At 38.2% G+C, this 25781-nt stretch overlaps 1 protein-coding gene across 6 annotated transcripts in view; it reads left to right on the top strand.

Annotated features, from left to right (window-relative positions):
* Positions 1-25781, top strand: part of LOC113642838 — a 127809-nt gene that overhangs the window by 17709 nt on the left and 84319 nt on the right. For 4 of the 6 annotated variants that reach the window (XM_027146527.2, XM_047813770.1, XM_027146526.2 and 1 more), the window contains 2 exons: positions 5127-5248; positions 10486-10533. In XM_027146527.2, the coding sequence (XP_027002328.2) occupies positions 5127-5248; positions 10486-10533 (170 nt within the window). Of the gene's footprint in view, positions 1-5126; positions 5249-10485; positions 10534-14791; positions 17477-25781 lie in introns of those variants that run through there. The other 2 variants (XM_047813771.1, XM_047813767.1) reach the window with 2 other exon arrangements.

Genomic DNA, 25781 nt, shown 5'->3' with positions numbered 1-25781 from the left:
TTCTTTAAAATAGACATATTGCAGGGTGTTTTGCTATTCAGTTGTATTCTCTTTAAAAATGTAATGCTGTTAGCAGATACTGTGATATAAAGTTTTGCCATTTTTCTTGATAATGAACAGCTTCAATCGAGTCATAAAAGTTTGCAATATATTGTGTAATATAAAGATATTGTATTGTAATCTTAACAACCAATTCAGACTGGCAATAAGGCTGTTTTTTAAGTGGTTAAGGTGAGCACCATAACAGTTTACCCGCTAATGAGATGCACAGGCTGGACTCCAGACTATCTGATCCATTTGCCTCTAATTGCCAGTGTCCTCTGAGAATAAGGCCTTAATAATCAGCTCCGTCTTTACATCTCTCTCTTAGGATTGCTTTGATTATAACCATATGCTCTCGACATCCTCTTAAAAGATAAGGCCATCACTGATGTCATGCATTCAGACACGTTTTCCTCCTCTGTCTGAGCACTTGTGGTAAAGCTGAACATTGCCGTGCTAAATGATCCCTCAGGTAATTGTATTTAGAAAGTTAGTAATGGCTCCCTTTCTAAAAGAACTGTCCGTGTTGCAGATATGACTGCAATTAAGGAGTCTAAGGATCTGATGCATGACGTGCCCTTTTAGATGAAGGCCTCTTTTGCATTCCTCATGGACGTTAAGCTCTACATATGATGTATATGGCGGCATGCGTTGAGCAGCCGTGCAGTCTGGGGACAGCCTGAAGACGTGCCTGACAAGGTGACGAGAAACAGACACTCGCACACACTCCTCCATGGCAATGTGCATGAGAACGGCTCTCTTCTCTCCTCTCACACTGCTCCCTTAGGCTTTAGTTTTGTAATAGAAAACACATGACTTAACTAATATAGCTCTTCTTTATCCCTGGCAAGGAAATATGACTAACAGTGCAATCCCTGTCTTGTGCAATTAGAGCAAAATCACTGATATTAATATTGCAACTATCAAGGATGTACAGTACACTGGATCTGTATTTGAAACTTCGGTCGCCCAAAAGTATTGACCATTTTTCTTTTTCAACCTAATCAACCTATTGCTCACCAGGCTGCTCTAGCCATCTCTTTCCTCAGAAGCCTTAAAATGCCTGACTTATTTAGAAGTACCACTACTAATTCCTCTTATAGTCCATAATATTTACACAGCAAATTAAAATGAGATAATGATTTTTTTTTCCCTGAAAGCACTTAGGTGTTCATGGCTGATGGAGTGTTCATTAAGGGGCAGCCGTTGCCTGATGTAATTGCTTATTTTTTTTGCAGCGGATAGTTAATTTGTTCTCTGTTTACGGTGGTTTCAGTATAATTTTCCGTTTAGATCCTATCTGATGCGGCACCTCGAGTGAATGAGCCTGTTAATGACTTGACAAAAACAGATTCACATCAATCGCTGTTAGGTGTGACAAAATGACAAATTGACAAGGTAATAAGCAGCGCGTGTGAGGCAAGCCGTAGAAGATTTACTCCCACATCTCTCTCGGTGTGCCCTAATCAAATAATTGCCCGGCGCATGGTTAATGTTGCACAAATTATGCCTGCATTAACCCAGTAATGGACACACACTAGAGACAGCATTCAGCTGAAAATAATGATGATCATTTCTTCTTCTTTTATCAGTCTTTATCATTCTTTCACCAGTGTTAACCCAAAATTTCCTATGTAAAACATGGAACTGTCATTTTTATGCTTATTAAAGGTGTTCTCTAACATTCATAACCAAACAAAAAGCAAATAAATTAAAAATAAAAAACTGGAGGAAGACAATGCAGCTCAAATTCAATCTCTCTGGATCTTTTATAATCTGACCAATCTGATTGGTTTGAGTGTACTGGCTATCAGGCTGAGCTTGAAGGGTACTTGAAGGTCTTGTTACACCCTAATTAAGGGCTCTGGAAGAGTTAGCAGTTGTATCTCCTTCTCGGGTAACAAGGTTCAGTCAGAGGCCAGTTGGCAACTATGATACTGTCACTTTAGCACTTACTATGACACAAGAACTCCTTGCCACCTCTGTCCACAATGCAGTCTGATCAGAATGTGAGTCTGTAGCTGTTCATCTTGTAGAAGCATAGTTCCAAGCCTTTTGCTCCAAGCCTATTGCTGAGTAAAGGTCCTTGAGCTTGTCAGATGCCTATTGCTGAGTCAGCTAATTTATTAATTCTACATTTCCCTAAGCAATCTGTTGTAGAGGGATGTGAACTTTGAAGCATGCACAGAACTGCTCTGACTTTTGAAGTGTCTGGTTTCAGACTATCAGCTGTCATCAATGATCCCACATCTGGAACTGCTGATTGACAAATAGAAACCTTGTAGAAAATAAACTTGCTGGTGCAAAAGCACTTTATGGAGAATTGTAACATGCTGTTTCATTATCGATGCTCCATCCCTAATCCCTGTAGTGCTGGCAAAGCCTTTCATCCTGCTATCCTAGATGATTGTTAAAGGATATCTATGAGGCTGAAGGGTAACATCTACCAAACTGAATCTCCCATCTGGCATATTAAAGGTAGTGACATGCGACAGTGCCTCATATGGATCAAATTTAAGTAACTCAGCAACCAGCACGCTGGACTCAGTTTCTTCTGTGGTACTCACGATATAAATACCCCACCTAATTATCTCTTTATTTATGTCACTTGGGTCTGTATAGGTTCTGACACCCCCACTAGACCTGACTGACAAAGAACAAAGAACTAACCTATTATGGAAGATGATTTAATACCATTACATTTACCACTCTCTACCATCTCAACTTTCTGTTCAATGCTGCCATCAGTCAGCACGTAGCATACAATGTGCACTTGCCTGGCAAAGTTCCATTTCTGTGCCAGTTCAGAAAAGACAGCCAGTCCAGCTGGTACATTTTACACTATTGAGGCCTTGCCAGCACTGGCTATCATGCCTTTTTCAGTGTTATTCTTTAGGGAAACTAATAATTAGACCTAGAGCACATTCTTATGATATATGCGCAATTTTAGATGAGACCAACTCTGGCCACTGGTTGCAGTGGGAGCTTGTGATTGGAATAAACACAAAGTACTTTGATTAAGTTCTTCAACTCATTGTGGCAGTCCACAATAAGTGTGCTGCACTTTGCACATGTGTCTTTCTCTGAAGTGCACAACCTGATATGGAATTTTTACTTTCACTGTCCATTTATCTCTATCACCTATAGCCACCATATCATCTGTCTTTGTCACCTTTATATCTATAATTTCATCAAGGTTCTTCTGCTTCCAAGTGTTTTATTACATGTTTGCAGCAACCAGCCAGCAAGTGATTTGGTATGAACATAGAGAGAATTTAGCAGGATTTCCTGCAGTTCAAAGAATTTCTGACCTTGCATCCTGATTTGTAGTTTTCACTTTTTTTAAGGTTGTGGTTGATTAATTCTGGTAGATGCTGCCGACTCTTTTGCAACATTTAATCCAATCTATTTTGATTTTCTTTTATGTTATTTCATACAGCTGAGAAATTTCAACTGCCAGGTCTTCACACTTATCTAAACCTTTTCCTATACGTTCTTTTCTCACACTCCTGCAATTACAGAGTTTATCAACATGCCATCTGGGTCAACGTAATCCCAGCAGGAGTCAGAAATCATGCACAAAGTGATCAAAGCTGTCACCCACACCATCCTTCCTATGCCTGAAACTATGCCTAGCTAAATAGTAGTTAGCAAACTTATCCAGTACTTTAATGGGTTCTGCCTTCTCACTGTCACCTCATTCTGGTGTCTTGGAATTTCTTTGCCTTGCTTGGCAATCTATGTGTCTAGTCTGCTCACTGGATCACAGTGAGTTTAGACAAAAAGTAATAAAGCTTTGGAAGAGATGTACGCTTATTACCGTTTGGACACCGATTTTAACACTTTTCACTGTTCACAACTTCATCCATGTAGAATCCATCTACAAAAAAAGTCAATACAGTTCAGTTCATTTTAATTTGATTTCTATAAATGTTTAACAATAGACAATGTCACAAAGCAGCTACACAGAATTCTGGATGTAGATCTAGATACCTAATGAGCAAGCCAGGGGCGACGGTGTCAAAGAAAAACTCCTCGAGATGACGTGGAGGAATCCTCAAGAGAATCCAGACTCCAAAGGGAATCTGGAAGATTGTAGAAAAGAAAAGACAGACCTTATTAAGAGTTTGAAAGGATTTTTATATGAGCATATTGAGGATAGGAGTCCTGGGTTGTTCACAGCACTTTATGATTAAAGCACAAGCAACAGATTGATTGATTGATTTAAAACTATGATACTTCCCCTCCTTTAACAAAAGAGATATAGCTGAACAACTTATAGTTTTTTTTTAGATAGATAGATAGATAGATAGATAGATAGATAGATAGATAGATAGATAGATAGATAGATAGATAGATAGATAGATAGATAGATAGATAGATTGATCGATCTAAGACCTTTGGTCTATTGATTGGAAAGTTGTGAGTTTAAATTCTGCACTGCCAAGCTACTATTCCTGGGACCTTGATAAAAGCTCTTAACCCTCAACTAACCAGTTTATATGAGATAAATGTAAGTCACTCTGGATAAGGGAGTGTTCCAAATGCCATAAATGTTAATGTGACTTATTAAACAAGTGGAAACATGTGGGGCTTCTGCTAAATTGGAATATCAAACTTTGTGAATAAGATTGGTTATTGGTAAGCCCATTGTTTGTTCTGAGATCCTGTTCTGTTCAACATGGATGTAAAGAGTAGTTACTTCAGTTACTGTAGTACTGGAACCTACTGTAGTCTTCTGATAGCTCTCATAGCTTTCTCTGCCTGTAAAACTGCTGCTCTATAGAATGTTGTGCATGAAATTCCCATGAGACTAGAAGATTTCAAAATACACAAGTCAGCCACTGAAATCCGTGCCAAGGTCAGAGTCACTGAGATCACATTTTTCCCCATTTGGATGTTTGATATGAAAATTTTCTGAAGTACTTGATCTGTTGGCATGAATTAATGCATTGCATTAAAATAACTTTAAACACTCTACAGGAAAACTCATTTACAGTAGGTGGCATTGTTCTGTTTTGCAATTCTGTGCTGATGAGCATTTTTTTGCTGGGATTTATTTATTTTCCTTTTTTTCTTCGCAGAAACTCCCGAGTGCTTCATCTGCAGAGACGTGCAGCTGGTGGACGGAGAACCACTGAAAAGGTTTTGCGACTGTAAGAACCTCATGGCGCATCATAGTTGCCTGCTCACTTGGGTCAGAATGGTATGCATTGTTTATTTTACCACCACCATTTTTTTTTTCACACCTGTGCTGACCAAATGAGCTGTATGTCCAGCCAAGCGCACACCTGGTCTTAGTTCAATACTTAGCCATGCATTTTCTGTGCACAGTTTGGTCTAATCAGCATGTGCAAGAAGTAAAAGACAGCAAGTAGAAAGTTAGCTTCCACATTCTTTGCCCCTGTGCAATTTTTCTTTTTTAATTAAGGCTTTCTGAAAGGCTGGGTGGGTATGTTGGTTGGAGGCATGCCTAGTGTTTTTTATCTTGTACGCAAGGCTGTGTTAGGTCCTGCAGGTGGAGGTGGTAGGGGAGCTGCTCTCTCCCCAGGACTAGTGATGAATACACACACGATGTCGTTCATCATCGCCGCACATCGGCCATCAATAGCCCATCGCTGTGATTAACTGCGGCCGATAGGTGTTGTAGTTAGTTCTGTTTAATTAAACTCCATGCTCATTGCAAACACAAATGGATTTCACCCTTGAAAAAAAGAAGAAAGACATCCTTAATGGAGGTTGTCTCAGACTTTCTCTAAAAATATTACAGAAAATTGATGTAACAGCGGTTCTTCCTACCTAGCGGCACAGTTTTTATTGCCACGATAGAAAACTTACTTTAGCACAAATCTCCATTTGACAAAGAATGTTCAGGCCAGAGCTGAAAAAAAGAGGAGCGTCGGTATGTTTAAGTAATGGCAGTAATTAGAAGGACCTCCCAGTATGAAAGTGTATAAAGGAGAATAAAATGAAGGCAAAAGCTTTTTTTGATTGGGGCTGGTTGTTTAGATTGTGACAGAAATCTGCCAACACAGCGATCGCTTGTCCCAACAGTTAATACTGCTTTATGGGTTTTGCGTCTTTTGATGAAAGTCTCGCTAAATCCTGTTTATGCAGTTTACCGTTTCATAAACATTGGCTCTCTGATTTGAAGACCGCCACAAATCTCAGCATGCTTTTCAAACCAGTCGCACAGATATGCGTACGTATACACGCACAGGACTCGTCTGTTGTTTTCCACATGAAATTGAAACCAGCGGATCTCCTTCATCATCATGCCGAAACTATTCCAAAATAGAGCACTCAAATCCGCAGCGAGATTATGATGATCAAAAGACACATTTTTCCAAAGTGACAAAGGATTTGTCTTCGTTTTATAGCCTGCTTAGCTCATGCTGGGAGATTCCGTTTTGTTCTTCTCACTAAATAATAAATGGGTTTTCTTATTGTACACACAGAAATAATATATCACTTATACTGTGCACACATCATTATAAACTTTTAAAATCTGTCCTGCATATTTCAGGCTAAAATTACTCTGGTGTTTGGTTAAACCATTTGCCTGTATTTTACAAACCTAGAGTAGCACTCGATGTGTGCAGCTGAAAGATGCATTAGTGAGTGTAAGTGCTGAATTGTGTGTGTGTGTGTGTGTGTGTGTGTGTGTGTGTGTGTGTGTGTGTGTGTGTGTAGCAATAGTGAGTGTTGGCATGGTACACGAGTCATCTGTCCTATAGCTGTCCTATAACTCATACTTTTCTGTAAGTCTGACACACACACACACACACACACACACACACACACACACACACACACACACACACACACACACACACACACACTATGTATGTGCTATACAATACTCTTGAAATGTGAAATTTAAAAAGAAAGCTGAGAACAAAGGAATAGGAAAAAGAATAGGAAGAAAAGCAGTGGAGGGAGGGAAGAGAAGAGAAGAGAAACAAGAAAAGGGGAGGACAAGACATGAGTATGGAAGCCATTGTCTCCTTCAGTTAGTCACTTTTTCTACTGACACTAAATATTTATATGTATTCTTATTTGATGGATGCTGTTTGGACTAAAATAGGAATGTGTACCACTTCAAAATAACAAGGATTTTGCTTATTGGCAAAAATTTTAAAATACAGCAGTTAGTTTGGTGGCACTGCTTGAGTTGGTGTTTGTGCAGAGTTTCACACATTCACACATTTCCCCATGTCCATGTTAGGTTTCTTAAAATTCTATGATTTCCTCCCAAACCCCAAAAACATGCTGGTAATTTGGCACCAGGTTAGAACAAGTGTGCAAAAGTGTGTGTGTGTGTGTGTGTGTGTGTGTGTGTGTGTGTGTGTGTGTGTGTGTGTGTGTGTGTGTGTGTGTGTGTGTGTGTGTGTGTGTGTGTGTGTGTGTGTGTGTGTGAGAGAGATGTTCCAGAATCGGATTGGTCCAGGATTGGCTATGGATCCACCAAGATCAATAATTGAATGAATGAAATGAAAGCTCAGCTGAAATAGATAACAGATAGTTTGATTATTTACTTATGTCAGGCACTGCCAACTTTAGGAGGTGCAACAAAGCTAGATATCTTAAGTGCTGGTCTTATTTCCACAACTATATTGTTAAATAATAAATAGAAGAAAGAAACTGAGAAGATAAAAATGAAGAAGAGGAGAGAAGAGGAAGGCATAGTGTAAGAAGGGTAAAGAAAAGCCATGGGAGGAGGAGAGAGCAGTAGTGAGACTAGCAGAAGAAAAGTGAGTAGAGTGGAGACAGGAGCAAGTAGAAGGAGCTGTGTGCCTCCGACAGTCAAGCTGAACTCAGTGATTGACCTGTCACTTCTTGTCTGATAGATATCTCCCCGAAAAGCAGGTCAGCCGCGTCCACCTAAAGTGCCTCTTAACCACATTTTATGAAGCCAGAACATGTAATCCAATAACCATTTGACTCGTGAGTGCTTTGTGCCATGAAGCTTCCAATGAGAGCATGGAGGCCTACTGATACTACTCTTAAAAGCAGCCTGGGTGAAGAAAAAAGAGATAATAAAGCAATGTCCTTATCTCAGTTCACTAAGAACATTTACTGACTGGTCAGTAATGACAAAGTACTAGTCATGACCCAAACAGCCCAGACATAAACAACTCACCATCCTTTTATTTGCGTTCCTTTTGTGTTGTGTAGGCAGATGAGATACAGGGTTTGTATTGTAGTGGCTTTTGGAAGAACATATTCTGTGTCTCTGTCATGGTGGAGAGAAAAATTGCATGCACTTGCCATCTTTTTTTTAGGCCAGTGCAACCCCCCAAACACCCTCACCACAAAGCCCATCTGGGCAAAGAGAGACAAATAGCATGACACAAAAACTAATTAACAACCAGGAAGTAGTTAAGAGATGCAGCTGAGTGCCAGAGGCCTGATTTAAATATAGGGCCCAAGTTAGTGACTGAGTGGGCCTGGGAGATCCTGCCTCCTCTAGGCACACAGCTTAATGAACTTTGACCCTCATTAGGAGCAGGCCGTTCCTGGTGGAGAGAGAGCGAGAGAGAGAGAGAGATAGACTCTGCAAGTACAAGGACGTAGGGTGCATTAGGACAAGTGAAATCAGGATCAGGCTTGTAGTGTAGGCCAGGGATGTGGCAATAGACATCCTACTGAGCCATCTCTTTTCAATTTTAGGGTAGAAATACAATCGGGGAAAAAATAACCGGTATATTTATCACAACAATTGGCAAATACAATAGATAAATATCCTTCCTTTAATTCCTTCACTTTGGTGGACCATAATGTTTTTATTAAGAATATATAGAATTCACAAGACAAAAATGAATAAATAATTGATAAAAATAAGACCATTTGGGATTTTTTAAATATTTTTTTATTAATTCAATCTAAAACTAAACTCATCTAGTTTATTAGAGCATTTGAGCCGTATACATACAGTTCATCTGAATAAAAATAGTCCTGTTCTGCTAAAACAGGTCATTTTATCCCTGAAAGACAAAAAGGGTTGATACTGGATAGAGATACCACAGAACAAGAACAATATCATCCATTACTGCTCAGCATAAAGCTCATGTCAAAACCACCGCAATCATTCGCTCCATATACCGACATATGAATATGTTTTCCATTCTGCTATGAAAGGGCTGACATCTGTTTTCAGTCTGCTGCAGTTAATGGAAGTGATCTTACGTGAAAAATAATACTCTTTTCAAAATATGTAATTCAATCCATATGAAATAGACCTCAGAGTTATGGAGCAAATGACAAGGGAAAAATAGTGGATATGATTATGGTTGGCCAGATGCAGTGCAGTCTGTAAAATGCTAACAACTGCCTAAATTTAGCCCGTGCTCGGCACTGGCTTCTGAGAAGTGGCCTTGGCTAAATGATATTTGGGATTTTTCAAAGACCTGCTTGCAAGGATAAAACAGTTTTATATGCTGAATTCAGTAAAAGCAACTTAACCACAGTTCCTTAAGCTCCATGCGTTCAGCATATTGCATCAAGAGATATTGGCATAACATAATACATTATATATTTGTGTTCACTTACTTTAAGTCTTTTATTTCTGTTCTGTAAATAAACATGAGGATGAAATTTTGTAGAGGTTTATTTTTAATGGAGCTTAATTATAGGGTTCAGAACAGGGTTCATTTGTTGAAAAATCATCTGATCTTTTTTTTTTCTCTCTCTCCACATATTGAAAGCTCTTATGATCAAACCAAACTATTGCACTCTTATGCTTGAGGCGTGAGTGTTGCGTTTGCGATGTAGCTGTGCCTCGGTGGGCGTATGAAGAATGTGTGCGGTTAAGTGGACTCCGTGTGCTGAGAGTAATCCTAAGTGGACGGGTTTAGATGTCATATTTCTCTCTCACTCTCTCATGGCTTGATAATTCTCATCATTGCAAACACACATGCATTTCCATTCATTAGCCAAACACTCTCAGCAATCAGGCCAGTGCGCCAGGGGGCAACGGGCCCCTTGTAAAATCGCATCGCTTAATAGCACTGTTCCATAATTATATGCCATTAACATCTATCAAAATGAGCTCCCGCATGTCAGGCATATAAGCTCTGGATTTAGCCATCTCTTTCTTTCTTTCTCTCTCTCTCTCTCTCTCTCCCCCGCTCCCTGTGCATGTCTTTCCATTACCACGTCCAGCATTTAGAAGGATAAATCTGACTAATTGCTAATGAGTAGCTTTTCTACTATGAGGTCCTTAATTATTTAGGTAATTAAATTACATGTAGTGCATAAAGTATTCTATATAGCAATTCTTCTCATTTATGAATATCTCTCTGCCGGTCACAGAAACGTGAAACGTGAGCCTCTATAAGTCTGGCTAATGCATTTAAGAGTTTTTAATCATTTAAAAAAGTGATAGATGTTGGCTTGTTCTTTTTTAGATTTCTTTTTTATATATTTTTTATTTTATTTTAGGGGCTGAAGTTGGAGGATCAGCTGAAGTGTCGTGTGTGTAATGCAACGGTAAGGCCATCATATGTAATACTTTTCTATAACAGCAGCTCCAACAGGAGTCTTGGATATAAGTCTAATCAAAACTCAATATTAATTCACTTTTTCCCGATACGTTGTAGTTGCTATAGTAACCGACAGACACTTCTAAAGATAACAATAATTGGATTAGAAAGTATGTAAAATGTTAACAAAGAAAAACATTGAAACATTGATATGGCTTTGCTTTAGGTAACATTTATAGAAGTAGAAATGTGTCAGTTTGAAACGTCTGAAGAAGAGCCGAAGAATATAGAGAGACAGGTAAAAAATAAAAAGGCTGTTTACAGCACTTAATAAATAAGAAATGAGCAGCTTTGGTATAAGAAGTATAAATCCATCGGTGGCGTGTTGTTATAGCAAGAGTGTTTGTTTCACTCCACTGCTGATTCATTTCCTGTAACAGCACAACTCAAAGTGTTTTATCCTGTACACACATACAAATTACATTGGTTTTTTATTTATCATATAGTATTTACCAGGATCTTTATTCTCTCGCATACAGGAACACCTTCGTGAGAATCTTAGTCGGGAAATTTGGTACAGATACATGGATGGAAAAGAAGAAATTTTCCTGCTGTTTAGTTTATAGTTTACCAGGGACAAAGGCTTTTGAGACTTTGCCAGTTGGATTGAAGCACAAGGCCACTATCACAAATCTTGAGTGTGTACATGTTCAGCATGTTAGCTGGGTCGTTCTGTCCTCTCCCAACAGAGAGTATTTAAATCATTAATAGTCATCGTCTCTTGGAACAGAGCAAAACCAGTCGATTCAGCCCACTAATAGAACTAATGAGCAATCAGTTCTCTCTCCGACTTTGCTTGGGCCCGGTCTAAGAGCGGCCATGTTGGTTATGTGTTTTATATGCCTTAGGATTATCTGCTAATAACGTGCCCAGACACCCACAGTTGGGGGGGTGTTAAAATAAATGATCATAATATTTGGCACGGGAGGTGAGCGATGTAATTTCCCAATGCATATTCAGCATGTGAGCTGAAATTTAGCGCTCAGTCCCCCAATACCTCCGTGATGCTAATTCCATGAGGCCATATCACGCGGCACTGCAGGAACTCATTTGTGGGAAATGACAGATGTTGATGTGGCGACACACAGGAGGTCAGCGCTTCGGTACAGCACGTGTGTGTGGCTCAGTGTCCTACTTTTTGGTTGGCCCACGTTATGATTTTAAGTGTGTATTCATGCTAACGTTTCAGCTGAACTCTGAGAAAGGCAGCAAACAGAGGTGACTACATTAGAATCTCAAAGAGGGAGTGTGTACGAGTTGTGTTTTTTTTTTCTCCCAGTAAGAAGGTTTTCTTTTATGTCAACTGACTAGAAGATCAAATGCGCAAGGATGCTAACTATTTTGTAGTGTTTTGGCTTGCATTTGGAGAAATGTGTTTTTTTTTTTTGTGCAGTTTATTTGAAAACTTTAGAAGCATGAAAACTGTGTGAGTCAAAGGCCTTTTGAATCATGGAACTCAGTTTGTCTATGAATATTTGCAGATATGTCACTTCATTTAAATCTTTAAAGATGTCTTATTCTGTGGTGCTTCAGCAGACCTGATAAACAGAATTAATGCTGCAACCATCCATATACGAGTTGAAACCAATACAAAATATCATACCATATATGAACCCAAACCTTTCAATCTATATATAAAAATAAAACTTGTATGAGTTGAAACCACATACATATGTTATATATAAAACGTTCCATGTTTACAATGAAATGTCTACAAGAATACATCCCAAATTTATCCGTCTTTATTGTTTTATTATTCTTATTATTATTATTTAGAAAATCTATTTTGTCCATTGTTGTCAGTATATGTTTGTTCCTCTCTTGTTGCGAAAGTCTTAGTACCGGTTTAATAAGAGCATGGTGCAACACACAACACACTATTACCCCGGCAAAAAGATTTTCAGATGCTTAGTTACCCTCTGTGTACTATAGTGAAGTATTTATTGGAATTAGTTGGGGTAAGATGCCTTACACACCCCAACACCATGTACCATTATACCACGGTAGCACAACCGAGTTTTAATACACAGACGCTGAAAAGCCTGGTCACAACAAATATGACTACAATGAGCTCGGTTTTCTTTTTAGTGATTTGAGGAATAACGGATTGACCTAAATAATAATCATAATAATGAAAAGCCTAAAAAATACACAAACAACAAATATTAAGTAGTATGTTATTATATAGTAACTCTACTCAAGTTATCATGCTGATTTATACTCAAGAAATGAGAACTGATAATACAGTGAGGGTAATTTACCTGCTAATGTGTATATATCATAAACATAAACATAGCATACAGTGTATAGTATATATACCAAGAGTCTTATATCTGCAAACCTTTGCTCTAAAAACTAATTAAAAGTCCAATGGTCAATAGGGTCCAATTTGTTTTTATTACTTTTATGGTTTTAAAGTAATACAATAATTCATGTTTCAAGGTAGAGGATATATGCTAAATGTACAAAAAACAAACCGTTATGAGGACCATGTCAAGGAGAGTTCATAATTGAGTTAAAAATATACAACAAACAATTTAAATAAATAATAATAATAAGTGCCCTGCAATGGGTTGGGATGTATCCTGCCTTGATGCTCGATGACCCGAGAAGTTAGTAGAAAATGAATTTATGAATAAAAGAATAATAATAATAACTAGAATGTACATTTCCTGAAGAAAATGTGAATGGTGCTTGCATGTGGCAAGTTCCCCTTATCGGGCTGAGTGTTTTGATACATGACATGTCCATGTTGTGCTAACTTTTTGATTTTGCTTATTTTGTGGGCGGGGCTACACGTGATGTGACGTGAATACCCAGTGGTAAAACTTTGTCCGGAGTAAGGTCCTAAAGGAGCTGGTCGAGTTTGATGTAAATCGCTCGAAAACTTGCCGAGTTATAAACCTCCAAAATATATAATGGAAGTCTATGGGAGGAAAAAAGCCCACATGCTTATAAAAGTCATAGCACACCTCTCCTCAATGAGCCGGTCGATTTGACACCTCATTCATGGGTCTAGGACAAAAGCTGTGGGACAAGTTACGCACTGAAGTTTTGTCCGGCACAATAACAAGAATGTTGCTTTGCAAGCACCATTAATAATAATAATAATAATAATAATAATAATAATAATAATAATAATAATAATAATAATCATAATAATAATAATAATATAGCACCTTTCAAAAAGCAAATACAGAAAAAAACAAAACCATAGATACCTCTCGTGCCGTATCTGCTCATAGTCCACTGAAGGTCTATGTGGGTATGTCCCACACAGCCAGCACAACTTTAATGCTACCAGGAAACAACTCTCTCAACGCTGCACCATGGACACACAATGTAAGCCCAGACTCAAAGCTGTCGAGAATGATCATACCATCTCGACACCATCAAGGACAGCAAGAGGCACCCTGTAGTCCGCAGAGTGCGGCGAGACATCATGGATCATGGATAAAAACAGCAAAACATTAAAGCAGAAAACAAACATCAAACACACAAATGGCAACACATTCTAACGGAAAAAAAAATCTTCTAATGAAAGGCACAGGATTGATGAATTTGGAAAAAAAAAAGGCCATGCCAATTTTAATGCACCTTCCAGCCCGTACCTCTTTCATCTGGACTCCCTGTCTATTGGAACAATATGAAAAAGAAGCCTTATTTCATTATAGCCCAGATGTCCTCCACAGTCACTCATCCATCAGGCTTTTGTCTTTGCTCAGTGACATAGAGCCTACTCAATTTTTATCTCTTTTTTTTTTTTTTTTTTTTTTAGAAAATAAAGACCTAACCCTAACACTAATAGTAGTAAATTATGTAGAAAATAGCATTCAAAAGGCCATGGCTCTCTGTCGTATCTGGCCGGACTACACTTCGGTATAGATTTTGCTATAGATTATGTGCCCACTTAACGTTAGTGTGCATTAGTTGCCATCTGATGATTATCATGCCAAAACAAATAATGGCTCCATTTAGGCTCTGTAACCTGGGGCATTAGAGTTTCTTTTGTGTTGTTTTTTGTGTTAAACTTGGCTCGTCTAAATGATGTATCTAAATATTAAAATATTTCTGCTCATATTTCAAGAGCCATAGAACAGTAATATCACAGCATGACTGATCATGGGATTCTCTCTCTCTTTATTGCCCTTACTCTCTGTCTCTCCTTTTTTTTTTTCATTTTTGTCTTATTTTGCGCCTTGAAGCACCAAGTGGCCTCCACAACCCTCCATAATGGCTTGCAGACTCTCCCACCTGACCAGGGTAATGCAACCCAATACCCTTTAAATGGGAGTCATTTTCAGCTTTTGTTGCCTCGCCGAGCCTTTGGGGCAGCTGAGCGAGGCAGGCCGGGGACACTGAGCGTGCAAAACAATTTCGAGCAAAGTGAGCAGCACTCTTCCCTTCACCTTACTCATGAGTGAACACACACACACACACACACACACACACACACACACACACACACACACACACACACACACACACACACACAGCATTCAATCAGTAGCGTCATACACTTTTTTTTTTTGGAGGGGACACACCTTTAACCCTACTGTCTATCATGACCATTTCCTGGTGCTGGTTCCATGTCCCCTGAATGTGTCTCCTACTACCTCTAGGAATACTGTTTCTTTCTTCTGCTCATATTTCTGCACATTTTAAGTGATTTGAAAATCCCATTTTGTATGTGTCTCAACAGGTTGTGCCTGGATTTAGCTTTATTGTGCAGCAATATCAAAATCTCCTATCAGTTGATCCTATTGGTGTATTTATCTGTAAAAACCATTGTGAATTAAAATCCTACACAATGTCCAACACAGAACATTGAGCGATTTGGGCTGTATTTAGGAATGGTGACCAAAATTTTCTATTGAAACAGCTTGTGCACCTGCTTAAATCAGTTATCCGGTTGTAGTTTTTTCCTAGTAGAAGCATCTGTGACAAGGTTTTTTTAATTAGCATGTAGAGCACTCCTTTAAACATAAACTCTTGCTTCTTAAGGAAAAAAATAATAATATTTTTGACCAAATATAATAATATTAAATGGTAACATAGTAATGTTGTGATACATGGATGAAAAGATGGCAACCATGGAAATAACATCTAATAGTAGTGTATTATAAACAGTTTATAAACAGTGCATTAATTTGACTGGTTAAAAAGAGTTATTCACTATAACTTCAATGAGTTGTTTCACCGTGTGTTTCACTCCACTCTTATGTGTTCATCCGCTAATATTTTACTCTCTTGTTCGAAATGTTTTCCACCGTAGCGTTAGTAACATTATTAAGCAAAACAATTTCAGGAATATATTTTTTTCCTTAAAAAGGCAAGCAGGGACACCAATTTTACCTGAATCTCCTTTAATGGGAAATTCTAAATAAATGTGAGCTTGCCAGTTAGCCAACATGCTTCAAAGTAAATGTAGAATCTTGTAGATTCATGTGGTTATACTGAATATCAGAAGGGCTGTGATTAGCTCAGGCACTCGTGGAGTATCTTCACACCGATTACCAAATCACATCCAATATTCTGTATAAACACACTCTTGCTTATGCAGTATTTCTTAAATATTGCTGCCTCACTGCAAATCTGGTTTAATTGACCAATATAGCTTCCACCATTTTTAATAATTCTACAGCTTATGAAATATCACTTGATCCAGCACTTCCAATTATTTTGACAGTCTGACAGTATACAAGTTAAACGATTGAAATATGGTATGAATAACGGTCACTGAGCTTACTCATTGCTGTGAGAAGTCTAAGCTCTCCAAAGCGGCCTGCTAAATGTACTGCATTCATTCTCAGCTTGTGTAAACACTGAAATGAATCGATTTCTCATCTTGTTGCCTTCAATGACTAACATTAGCATTGCTAGTCAATTAGGTTAAAAAGGGCCGATTATTAAAGATGTGATAGGATAAGCTCTGGATCCACCTTGACATTGACCAGGATAATGAATGAGGAATGACTCTTTTATCTAAAATAAACAAATAATTAAAGCTCTGTCTAGTGTGCTGCAGCTGCTACATAACCAGATACAACTATTTTCAATTAAATTGCTATTTAATATCATATAGTAAGAGGGCATGTGGCCTGTCAGAGCGTATATGAGCATGAGCCACTGGTAGCATGTGCTAAGCCTTTCTGTTCACATTTAAAATCTTGTTAAAGCCTCAATTTGAAGCTTTCACTGTTTCATCTCCTGCTGTGAAACACACACAGGCGCACACACACACAAACACACACACACACACACACACACACACACACACACACACGCACACAAGTCATGTCTCATATTACTTACACACACATGTCACATGCTAGTAGACATACATATCATCAGGGGCAGATCTACAGCATGGCAGGAGTGGGCTACCTCCTCCTCTTCATTAACCTCAGTTGCCACCCTACTTTGGCAGCCTAAGAAATAATATATAACATCAAGCATTCACACACACAGCCCAGTTAAAAGAATCGCAATCCGCCTCTGCGTGTGCTAGAGAAGCTTTCCAACTCATACAATACACATAACACATCATCTGACCTAATATTCCATTAGTATTGCAGAACTGTCGTTGGGTGTGAGTGAGTAAGAACGGGAACAGTAACCTTTTAACATAAAGTTCAACCCAAAATGGGAACATTTAATGTGTACTGAGTTTATTGCTCTAATAATCACTTCACCACACAACATCTCTAGTTATATTTAACACTGAATGTTATTTATTAAATGAAAAGAAGGCTACTGCATGGCTTCATCTGTTTTTACTGACAACATTTCCAAAACTGACTCTTTAGATTTTTCTCTTTAATTAATAAAAGTGGTAATGTTAATTACCAAAATGCTTGTAATGTTCTTTGACATTTAAAAATTATATGATCCAGCACTGTATGACGCAGTGTGATATTTATTATATATTTTTTTCTATTATTAAAAGAAAAAAAATAAGGTGCTTGTTGGACTTATTTTGGAATTCATTTGGATTTGGTTTTTATGTTATATAAACAAAATTTGTTAACATTCAGGTCTAAAATATTTAAACTAGACCAAAGTAATTAAAAAAAAATTGGAATAATATTGGAATGGAAAATCATTTAATTTCTTAAATCTAGTAAATCTCTTTCAAATTTATTATTATTATTAATAATAATAATAATAATAATAATAATAATAATAATAATAATAATAATAATAATAATAATAATAATTAAAAGAAGAAGAAAGTTATGGTAAAACAGTCCAAGACATGCACTGAATTTTATTTAGGTTGCGATCTTGTGTAGAGAGACACAAAAATACTAAAAAATAAAACTAAAAACTAATTAAAAGGAATAATGTCCTTTTAATATAGAGACATGTTCATTGTGGAACAGCTAATGTAAATTTGTATCAGTTTTAAATACAAATTTGTCTCTAGTGATACATGTGAGTAAAATATGGTGTTAGATTCTGAGATCTGATGCAATTATAGTGCAATCAGACTTCTGACTTTAGTCTATAGATATTGACATGTGTGTTCTTCTATTTATATCCAGTTTGGAGAGAGATGAATTATTAAAAGCAGTCAGAGTGTGAAAGTCATTTTTTTTCTAAGGCTGACGTAGAGCACAGCAGCCATGCGAGAGGCAGTTCGCGCCCTCATCAAACTGATGATGTTTCAGCAGCACTCAACATCAACTAATGCATCAGCATAATAACCTTTTAATGTCTGCATTATGGTGCCCATTTAATATTCACTCTCAGAACGATGCACTTGTAGATCAGCTATGACGGCGATGATGATAATGATAATCGTGCAGTGCTAAGCTATAAAGCAATACAGTGCGCTGCTCTGCTCACCGGTGGTTAAAATTAAGAGCCTTCAGCCATTATGGCTTTAGTAAGGAAAAAAGCATCTGCATTTTATTAATGCCACTTCTCCTTGATGTTGCTGCTGTTGTTATTTTTTCCTTGTTTTTCCCTGGTCTTAACAAGTGGCTTCAAAATGTAGACCATTTGCATGAGTTATGCTAATTTGTTAGGGCAACGAATGCATTAATTTCATCAGCACATGGCCTCAAAGCAATAATTACCAGAGTAGGTGTGTCACAAGCAATCATGTTAAAAATTTGCCAGTTAATTATTAAGATTTTGTTCGGAGGGACCGAGATTTGACACAAGTAGCTGAGAGAGAGAGAGAGAGGGAGAGAGAGAGAGAGAGAGAGAGAGAGAGGCGGTAAGTTAACATTCTCACGGCTGCTGCAAGGTGCTTGTTGTAGTGGCCTCTGGAGCAGAAAGGCAGAAGGTTTTTTTTTTTTTTTTGCATGTCAACAGCACACATTGTGCACTAATTACCACAAATAGCAGCAGGCTTGCTCTTGCTCTCTGAATCCAGTGGGGTGTAATTAGAAGAGAAAGGAGGGCAGAGGCTGGCCGTTGCCTTATGCCTTAACCAGCAAAGGCTGAGAAAGGACACAAGGACTCATGATAGGAGGTGCTGTTGTGATAGATGATGTTTTACCAGTTTGAACGGCTGAGGTGACCTAAGAATGCTGGGTAATGTATGCTCATGGGAGAAAAAGTCCTGTCCTGTACCTACACTGCTTTGTTTCTCTTCCTGTTTGAGGAGCTGAGGTGGTCCGGTAACATACTGTATGAATGCAGAGAAATTCATGGGCGGCCAAGTCAGAAGCCCAGGCTCCTGGGAAAAGCCAATTTTGTGTCTGAGTGTTACTTTTATTTAATCATTGTTCTAGAAAAAATCTTACTCATTTTTAACCTTCAAAAAATAAAAGTATGGGTTACATGTTTAAGCATTAGCTTGCTACTCATTCTGAATCCCATTAACTTCTGCAGTACACACATTGGCTGATGTGCAAATTGAAGACTGTGAAAGTTTTTTTTTGTTTTTTTTGTTAGTCTGACTAATTAGCTTGCATGGATGACAGGTAATATTTTCAGAATCAGGAACACATACATTAGGTAAGTGGAAAGAAAAAAAATCCAGCACAATGGTGTTGCGTAAGCCTTCTGCTATAAGTAACACCTCATCATTAGGCATATCAAGTGACCTGAGGACAGAACACCTAGGCTGACTGATGACTTACTGACTTTCTGTCAAAGCACAAACATGCGAAATTTTGTATGAATTGGATAATAAACATAATTTCATACTTTACAGAACATTTATACTTTTCTCTTTCTAAATTAACCACAGTACAGGAGACAGGATGCAAATATGCTAAATCAATGTGCTCAATAAAGGCACATGACAGGCCTATCACAGGCAAATCCAAATATATAAACTACTACACAGGTACAGGTCAAAACAATGAGGGTAATGATCTAGAAACAAGAACTTAGTATCGTATGGACCATCTAATAAACAATAACAGACAGAAGATATAAACAGGATGACTAATCATTCACCAAACACAGAACAGATGAACACAATTAACAAGAAACAAGCCAATGACAGGTTAGGGGTGGAAACAGAAACAAGGCATAAACGCATAATAAACAAAAGCACATGTACAGTACATATCGAAACTTGTCATTTTGTAGGTATATTACATTAGCTATAGTTTTAACTTGTAGTTTTTCAATTGACTGGTCATTTCATATTCAATATTTTTGTCTGGTGGGATAGCTGATAACTGGATGATTCTTCCATCCTTGTAATACAAGCTGAGAGAAATAAAAGTCAGATCTGTGTTTGCATAACCAGCAAAATGTAGAGGGCTGGTTATGAATGGACCATGGTTGAGAATCCTTGCACTAGTTAATAAAGTGTAGATATCACATACATCATTATTTTCTTCTGTCCCATGATTTAGAGATAATAATATAATGTTAATGAACTGTATATGGTCGGATAAAAGACATAGTAAAGCCTTATAATAGAGTCCAGTAGGATAACCAATGAATTTTGTTCATTAATTTGGAAATGCTAAATAATGTTTGTGCTATAAAGCTGCTACCTATAGCCAGTAGAACTTAGGCTTATGTGATCTCAAGGAAATGATTAGGTTTTGAATGGAAATTTGATGATCAGAATGATTTTGATTTCATAACACTTCCCGTGTTGATCCTCAAAAGATGTTGTTCTGCAAAAGATTGTTAGTTCATGAATTTTGTATTTTAGATATGTATTACGTATATTACATGTTAGGTAAGGATATATAGATCTTGATATATTTTTATACAATGGCCAAGTAAAATGAGGTAACGGGAGCAACAAAAAAGCATAGACTTCTCTCAGGACTTCTATAAATGGGAGCAAAAGTCTCAGTCATATTGACCAAACAAATGCTCCATACATATAGAATATCTTCCTTATATGGACTGCTTTGTCTTTGGAGAGGAGGTTGGCATCCATCCTTGACACTCAAGCCATAAATCTTAGACTCCACTTTAAGGGGTTTTCTCCCTTTTTCTTAATCCACTAACACCCTCTCAAAGCCTTCTCCCTTCCATCTCTCAAGTGCCTCCTTGAGGTGAACAAGTCCGTATTTGCTCCTCTCCATCAAGCACTCTGGGAAATAAAACATATTAATCATGGCTTGATTCCAAATGAAACGTGGTTTATTTGGAAGAACAGCTACTAGATTCACTGAAAGTCGGTGTCGGTTTGATAGTCTGTCTTCCATACAGCTCTGAGTTGTACTGCAGGAGTTGATGACATATAAACAAGGTCTTTTTGTATAATATTATATGCCTGAATTGGATTTATCCTCGATGCAGTTTTAGACCTTTATATTATGCGCTTACATTACATTTCTCTTTTCTTTGTCTATTGTATATGTCAGCTGTATCTGTTTGTATTTGTTAGGGGCATAACACAGTGCAATTATTGATGTCTGTTGAGTGTTCCAAATATCCTTATCTGTTTTGGGATTTGTATTTAAACATGAAGTCAGCATGACCTAAACTGGAAAGTTTTTTTTTTTTTTTTTTACTACAGTTCTGCTCATGCAATTATATAGGTGACCTTTTCTAATGCATTTAGTTATTTCTCTTTCTGAAAATGTAAGCCTAATTTAAACCACCATAAACCTGACCAGGCAGTTAGGAAGGATGCTGAAAATGCATCATGCTTTGTTTGTCCTGCAAACTTTATATCTGAGTGCTTGCTTGCATATCTGTATTTATATCCATGTAGGACATTTGATATCTGTTCAATTCAAATAATGTATTCATATTTGATTACATCCCCAGTCTCAATGATAGGCAAATGAGTCTACTGGTCTGCTTAACACACTTGGACAGTCGCATTGGTATGGAGCCGGTCCAGCTTAAGAGAGGACTTGGGGTCAGAAGCAGAATCACCTTCATGAAGCAACTGGTCAGAATTAATACGTTAAAACAGCAGTTTTAATTTACATCAATAGTCAGGCAATTGCAGTCTGGCATTGGGCTAAAGCTAATTTAACTCCATTTCTTTAACCCCTCTACTCTCCCCCTCCACTCTTTCCATGTCTGCATGCCAGGTTCAACTCATTTGAGCTTGGCCTTGTGAAGGTCCTGTGGCACACTCAATCAGACGTGCTTTTAATTGGCTCTCAGGCATTCAGATTGAAACCGATGGAGGATTAATAACAGCCACAACTGATTGTCTTGGCTAGTTAATAGCTAGTGCTGTCTCATACAAACACACATATGCTCACTTAGAGCTCCGTCTTCATGTGTGTGTGTGTGTGTGAGTGTGTGTGCGTGTGTGTGTATGTGTATTAATGAGTGTGTACTGCCCTGCAGCTCATTCCCCCTGTCATCACCCTATCCTTTTCCTCATGCAGACACGCATATACACACACACACGGAAACACAAAGAGCCAGGTGTTCAGCTGTGGAAGTGAATCTTTATCCTAAACACACATGCACACACATGCACACGTGTGCACACAGTTCAGGCATGTCCCAGTGCTGCACATGTTTACTGAAAACCTGCAGAGTTGTGCGAGGCTTTATTGCCATGTGTGTTTTGACAACTGCGGATGAAAGGACGGCACAGGTGAGAGCAAGGCAAGGCTTTTACGAGTGAAACATTCTTACTAAATGCTGGTGCTGACCTTTGACCTCAGGGCCAGATGGAGGAACTCACAAGAAGCTCAAACAGCAACAACGTCTGCTGCTAAATCAGAAATAAGTTTGTAAAGTACCTCAAATTCAAACATATTTTATGCAGATTTGATGTGATGTATGAATCGCAACAATGCTGAGAATCTAATAATATAAATACAAAAAAAATAAAGACATTTCTTTAGAAATGTATACCGTATTTAGTATAGGTTCAAAAAATTGTCATATCACTTCATATCAATTTCACATGCCATCGAAACTACATATTTAAGATTCAGTTATAAACAAGCAAACAAATAAACAAACAAGTAAGTCAATAAATAAATACGATAACTTTTTCCTAAAATTATTTTATTTTAATTAAGTTTTTTTTTTCTTTTGGGGATGATGTGCTGATCTTACAGCATGAACTCCATATGTACTGTATGCCTTCTGAAGGCCGTATCTTCTGCCTTAATTCTTCTCTGCAATGTACTAACCTCACCTGACAGATCAGAGGCAGGACCCGCAGGACGTTTGTGTTTTCTGGTGCTTGTGTGTATGCGTGTGTGAGAAACCAGTCAATGTTTGTCATTGTGGACATGTCTGAGTAGTCATGGCCATCGCAGCCTTCATATGCTGAGGTCACTGAGCATTAATCCAAGTCAGTACAGACCAACAGAGATCCAAACATTCCCCTACTGCTCAACAGACCTTGTTTAGCACATAGCTGGGAGCAAAAATATGTCAAACCCTTTATCAAGGCTTGTTTTTTGACTATAAAGGACATCTCTGCATCATGTAAACAGGTACAGTGTGAAATGCATGAGCTTAAAAAACTAAAGCTGAAGTCTTAACCCATCCCATTCATGTAGCTGAAACCACAGTTTCCCCATGCAAATCTCAGGTAGAAATGTTGTTTTGTCAGTTGGATAGATGAAGACAAAGACTCAGATCGATATAATCATTAGGTTTTATTTTACACTTAAACAATATGAAGTTCATATTGAAACGTGGGCTCAGACAAAACTTAATCGACCCTGAGGGACCTCATGCTGTCAGTATATTTGGGACATGTCTGGAGCTTATACTGCTGACATTAAGGCAGGATGGGGGGGTTTGTGCAAAGCGTCTAGGTCTGGTGGCTCTTTTTCAGCCTCATCACTCAGGATCATGGCTAATTTTGAGATGTGACATGGATCAGAATGGCAGTTATAATCAGTCTGAAAGAAAGAAAAAAAATCTCATTTTCACATTTATTTACAAGTAAATATAATCAAGATCTGTCTGGTGTCTGATGTTTGCATGTTTAGTTTCATACTAGAGCTAATGTTGCTAACCTCACCAGAAATATTTTCATAAATACATGCCTACAATGTGCCTTACAACATCTCAGTGTTTCAGTAATGTCACAAAACCTGCTAAAAAATATTAACAAAACTTCACTCTATAGATACAAAGTTACAAAGGCTGGCATCTAGAACAACCGCGATCACTGTATTTCTGAAAGATGATCTTGGCATTAATTACTTATTGTGTTATCCACATTAGTCTCGTAGCTCTAGTGCAAAACATTAAAACACCAAAAACACAAAAGTCAGACAATGATCTATTTTTCTCCCCAGACTGATTCCTGTAAGATTACAGTTGTAAAGCACTGCATTAATATTTGCACAAAGCAGCAGAAGGCAGCGTAGAAACTACGACACGGAACACGTCTGTTGCCAAGCGTGTACGTGTGATTGGCTGGTCACACTTCACTACACAACAACACGTACATGATCTACTTTGGCACATCTTCCTCCTTCAAGTTTCATTGTCCTTCCACACAATTGAGACAATTGCAGTAACGTGGTCTAGAATTAATGACCAGAATGATACACACACATGAAGATTTATAGATCTACATTACTTTGGCTGATAAACGGCAGTTTCACATGATAAACTATGCAGAACACGTCCATTCACAGCAAATGTAGCAGCGGCGAGAAGACTAACGGGACAAGTCTTATGAATAATTCTGACTTCGGAGCGATCTGGTTTTAACACAGCTATGAATCCACTTTAAAACAGCTTAGCTTGTTATTAGTGAGACACTTAAGAAGTGTATTGTCCGGAATGGCCGATGTCCTCGGCTGACCCGGTGGGTGGCGAGGCTCACGTTGCACAGACGGAAATGTCGTCGTCATCTTGTTAGCCTTCTGATGTAAGCCTGAGGCGTGGTGTCAGATGGTCTCAAAATTTACAGCTCAATTTGGAGGCCACAGATCCAGCTGAGTATGGCTGTGGGCTGTCTTATAATGAAAATACCAATCCAAATTAGTGGCACTTGCCACAAGCGAAATGTTAATATCAGAGCTAGAAAAAAATGCTCCTGACAAAAAAAAAAGGTTGCTGTTTACGGTTGTGACATTCTCAGCGTTCGTGAATGTCTCAGGCTTTTCAGTAATGTTAGTTAGTTTTATGATCCTGTGTGCAGAATGAACAATGGCGGCATGCTCATGAGGGAGTGTATATCTATACGCCTTCTTTTATATCAGTACTATTTAAAATTATCACTGAAGGCTTAAATTGTGAAGGAGAATGTCTGTCTGCAGAAGTGAGGGAATCGAGGGGCGTGGATGCCTGGCTAGTAGCTAGTGCAGTGTCTCCATTTTGGTGCCTCACCCTTCTGCCCTCTGGCACCAAGTAAATTAAAGCCTTTCTCTTCTGCTCCGATTTTCCACCAATGTCATGCTCATTACGGAAGGATATTGCCATCGACTCATACAAATAATGAAGGGAAATGAACACATTACTGTCTGGGTGCAATAACAGCACATTTATCCCTCGCATCCTTTTGAAAACTGCATGAACGGATCCCCTTCTATAACAACTTCTGTTTCAATAAAGCAAAAGATTGAAAAAGCTTTGTATTGCGAGTTCAGCTCGGAATCGAAATATTGTCCTCCCCAGCTTTCTTTCTGGTTCGTATATGTGCAAGGCCAAGCTGTGTCAGTGATTGTGTCTGATTAAGTCATATTTTCCTAAGGCTATTGTTTCACAGCCTCAAGTGAGACTCAAAGAACAGACAGGAAACTCTGAAAGAGAATTAGCAGAGGTTGTTCTGCATTCCCCTTTCTGAAGGTTCATTTCCTGTCCTTTTTA

Source organism: Tachysurus fulvidraco, chromosome 5 (genome assembly GCF_022655615.1).
Source record: "Tachysurus fulvidraco isolate hzauxx_2018 chromosome 5, HZAU_PFXX_2.0, whole genome shotgun sequence".
Taxonomy (NCBI): domain Eukaryota; kingdom Metazoa; phylum Chordata; class Actinopteri; order Siluriformes; family Bagridae; genus Tachysurus; species Tachysurus fulvidraco.
This window is presented reverse-complemented; position numbering and strand designations above follow the sequence as displayed.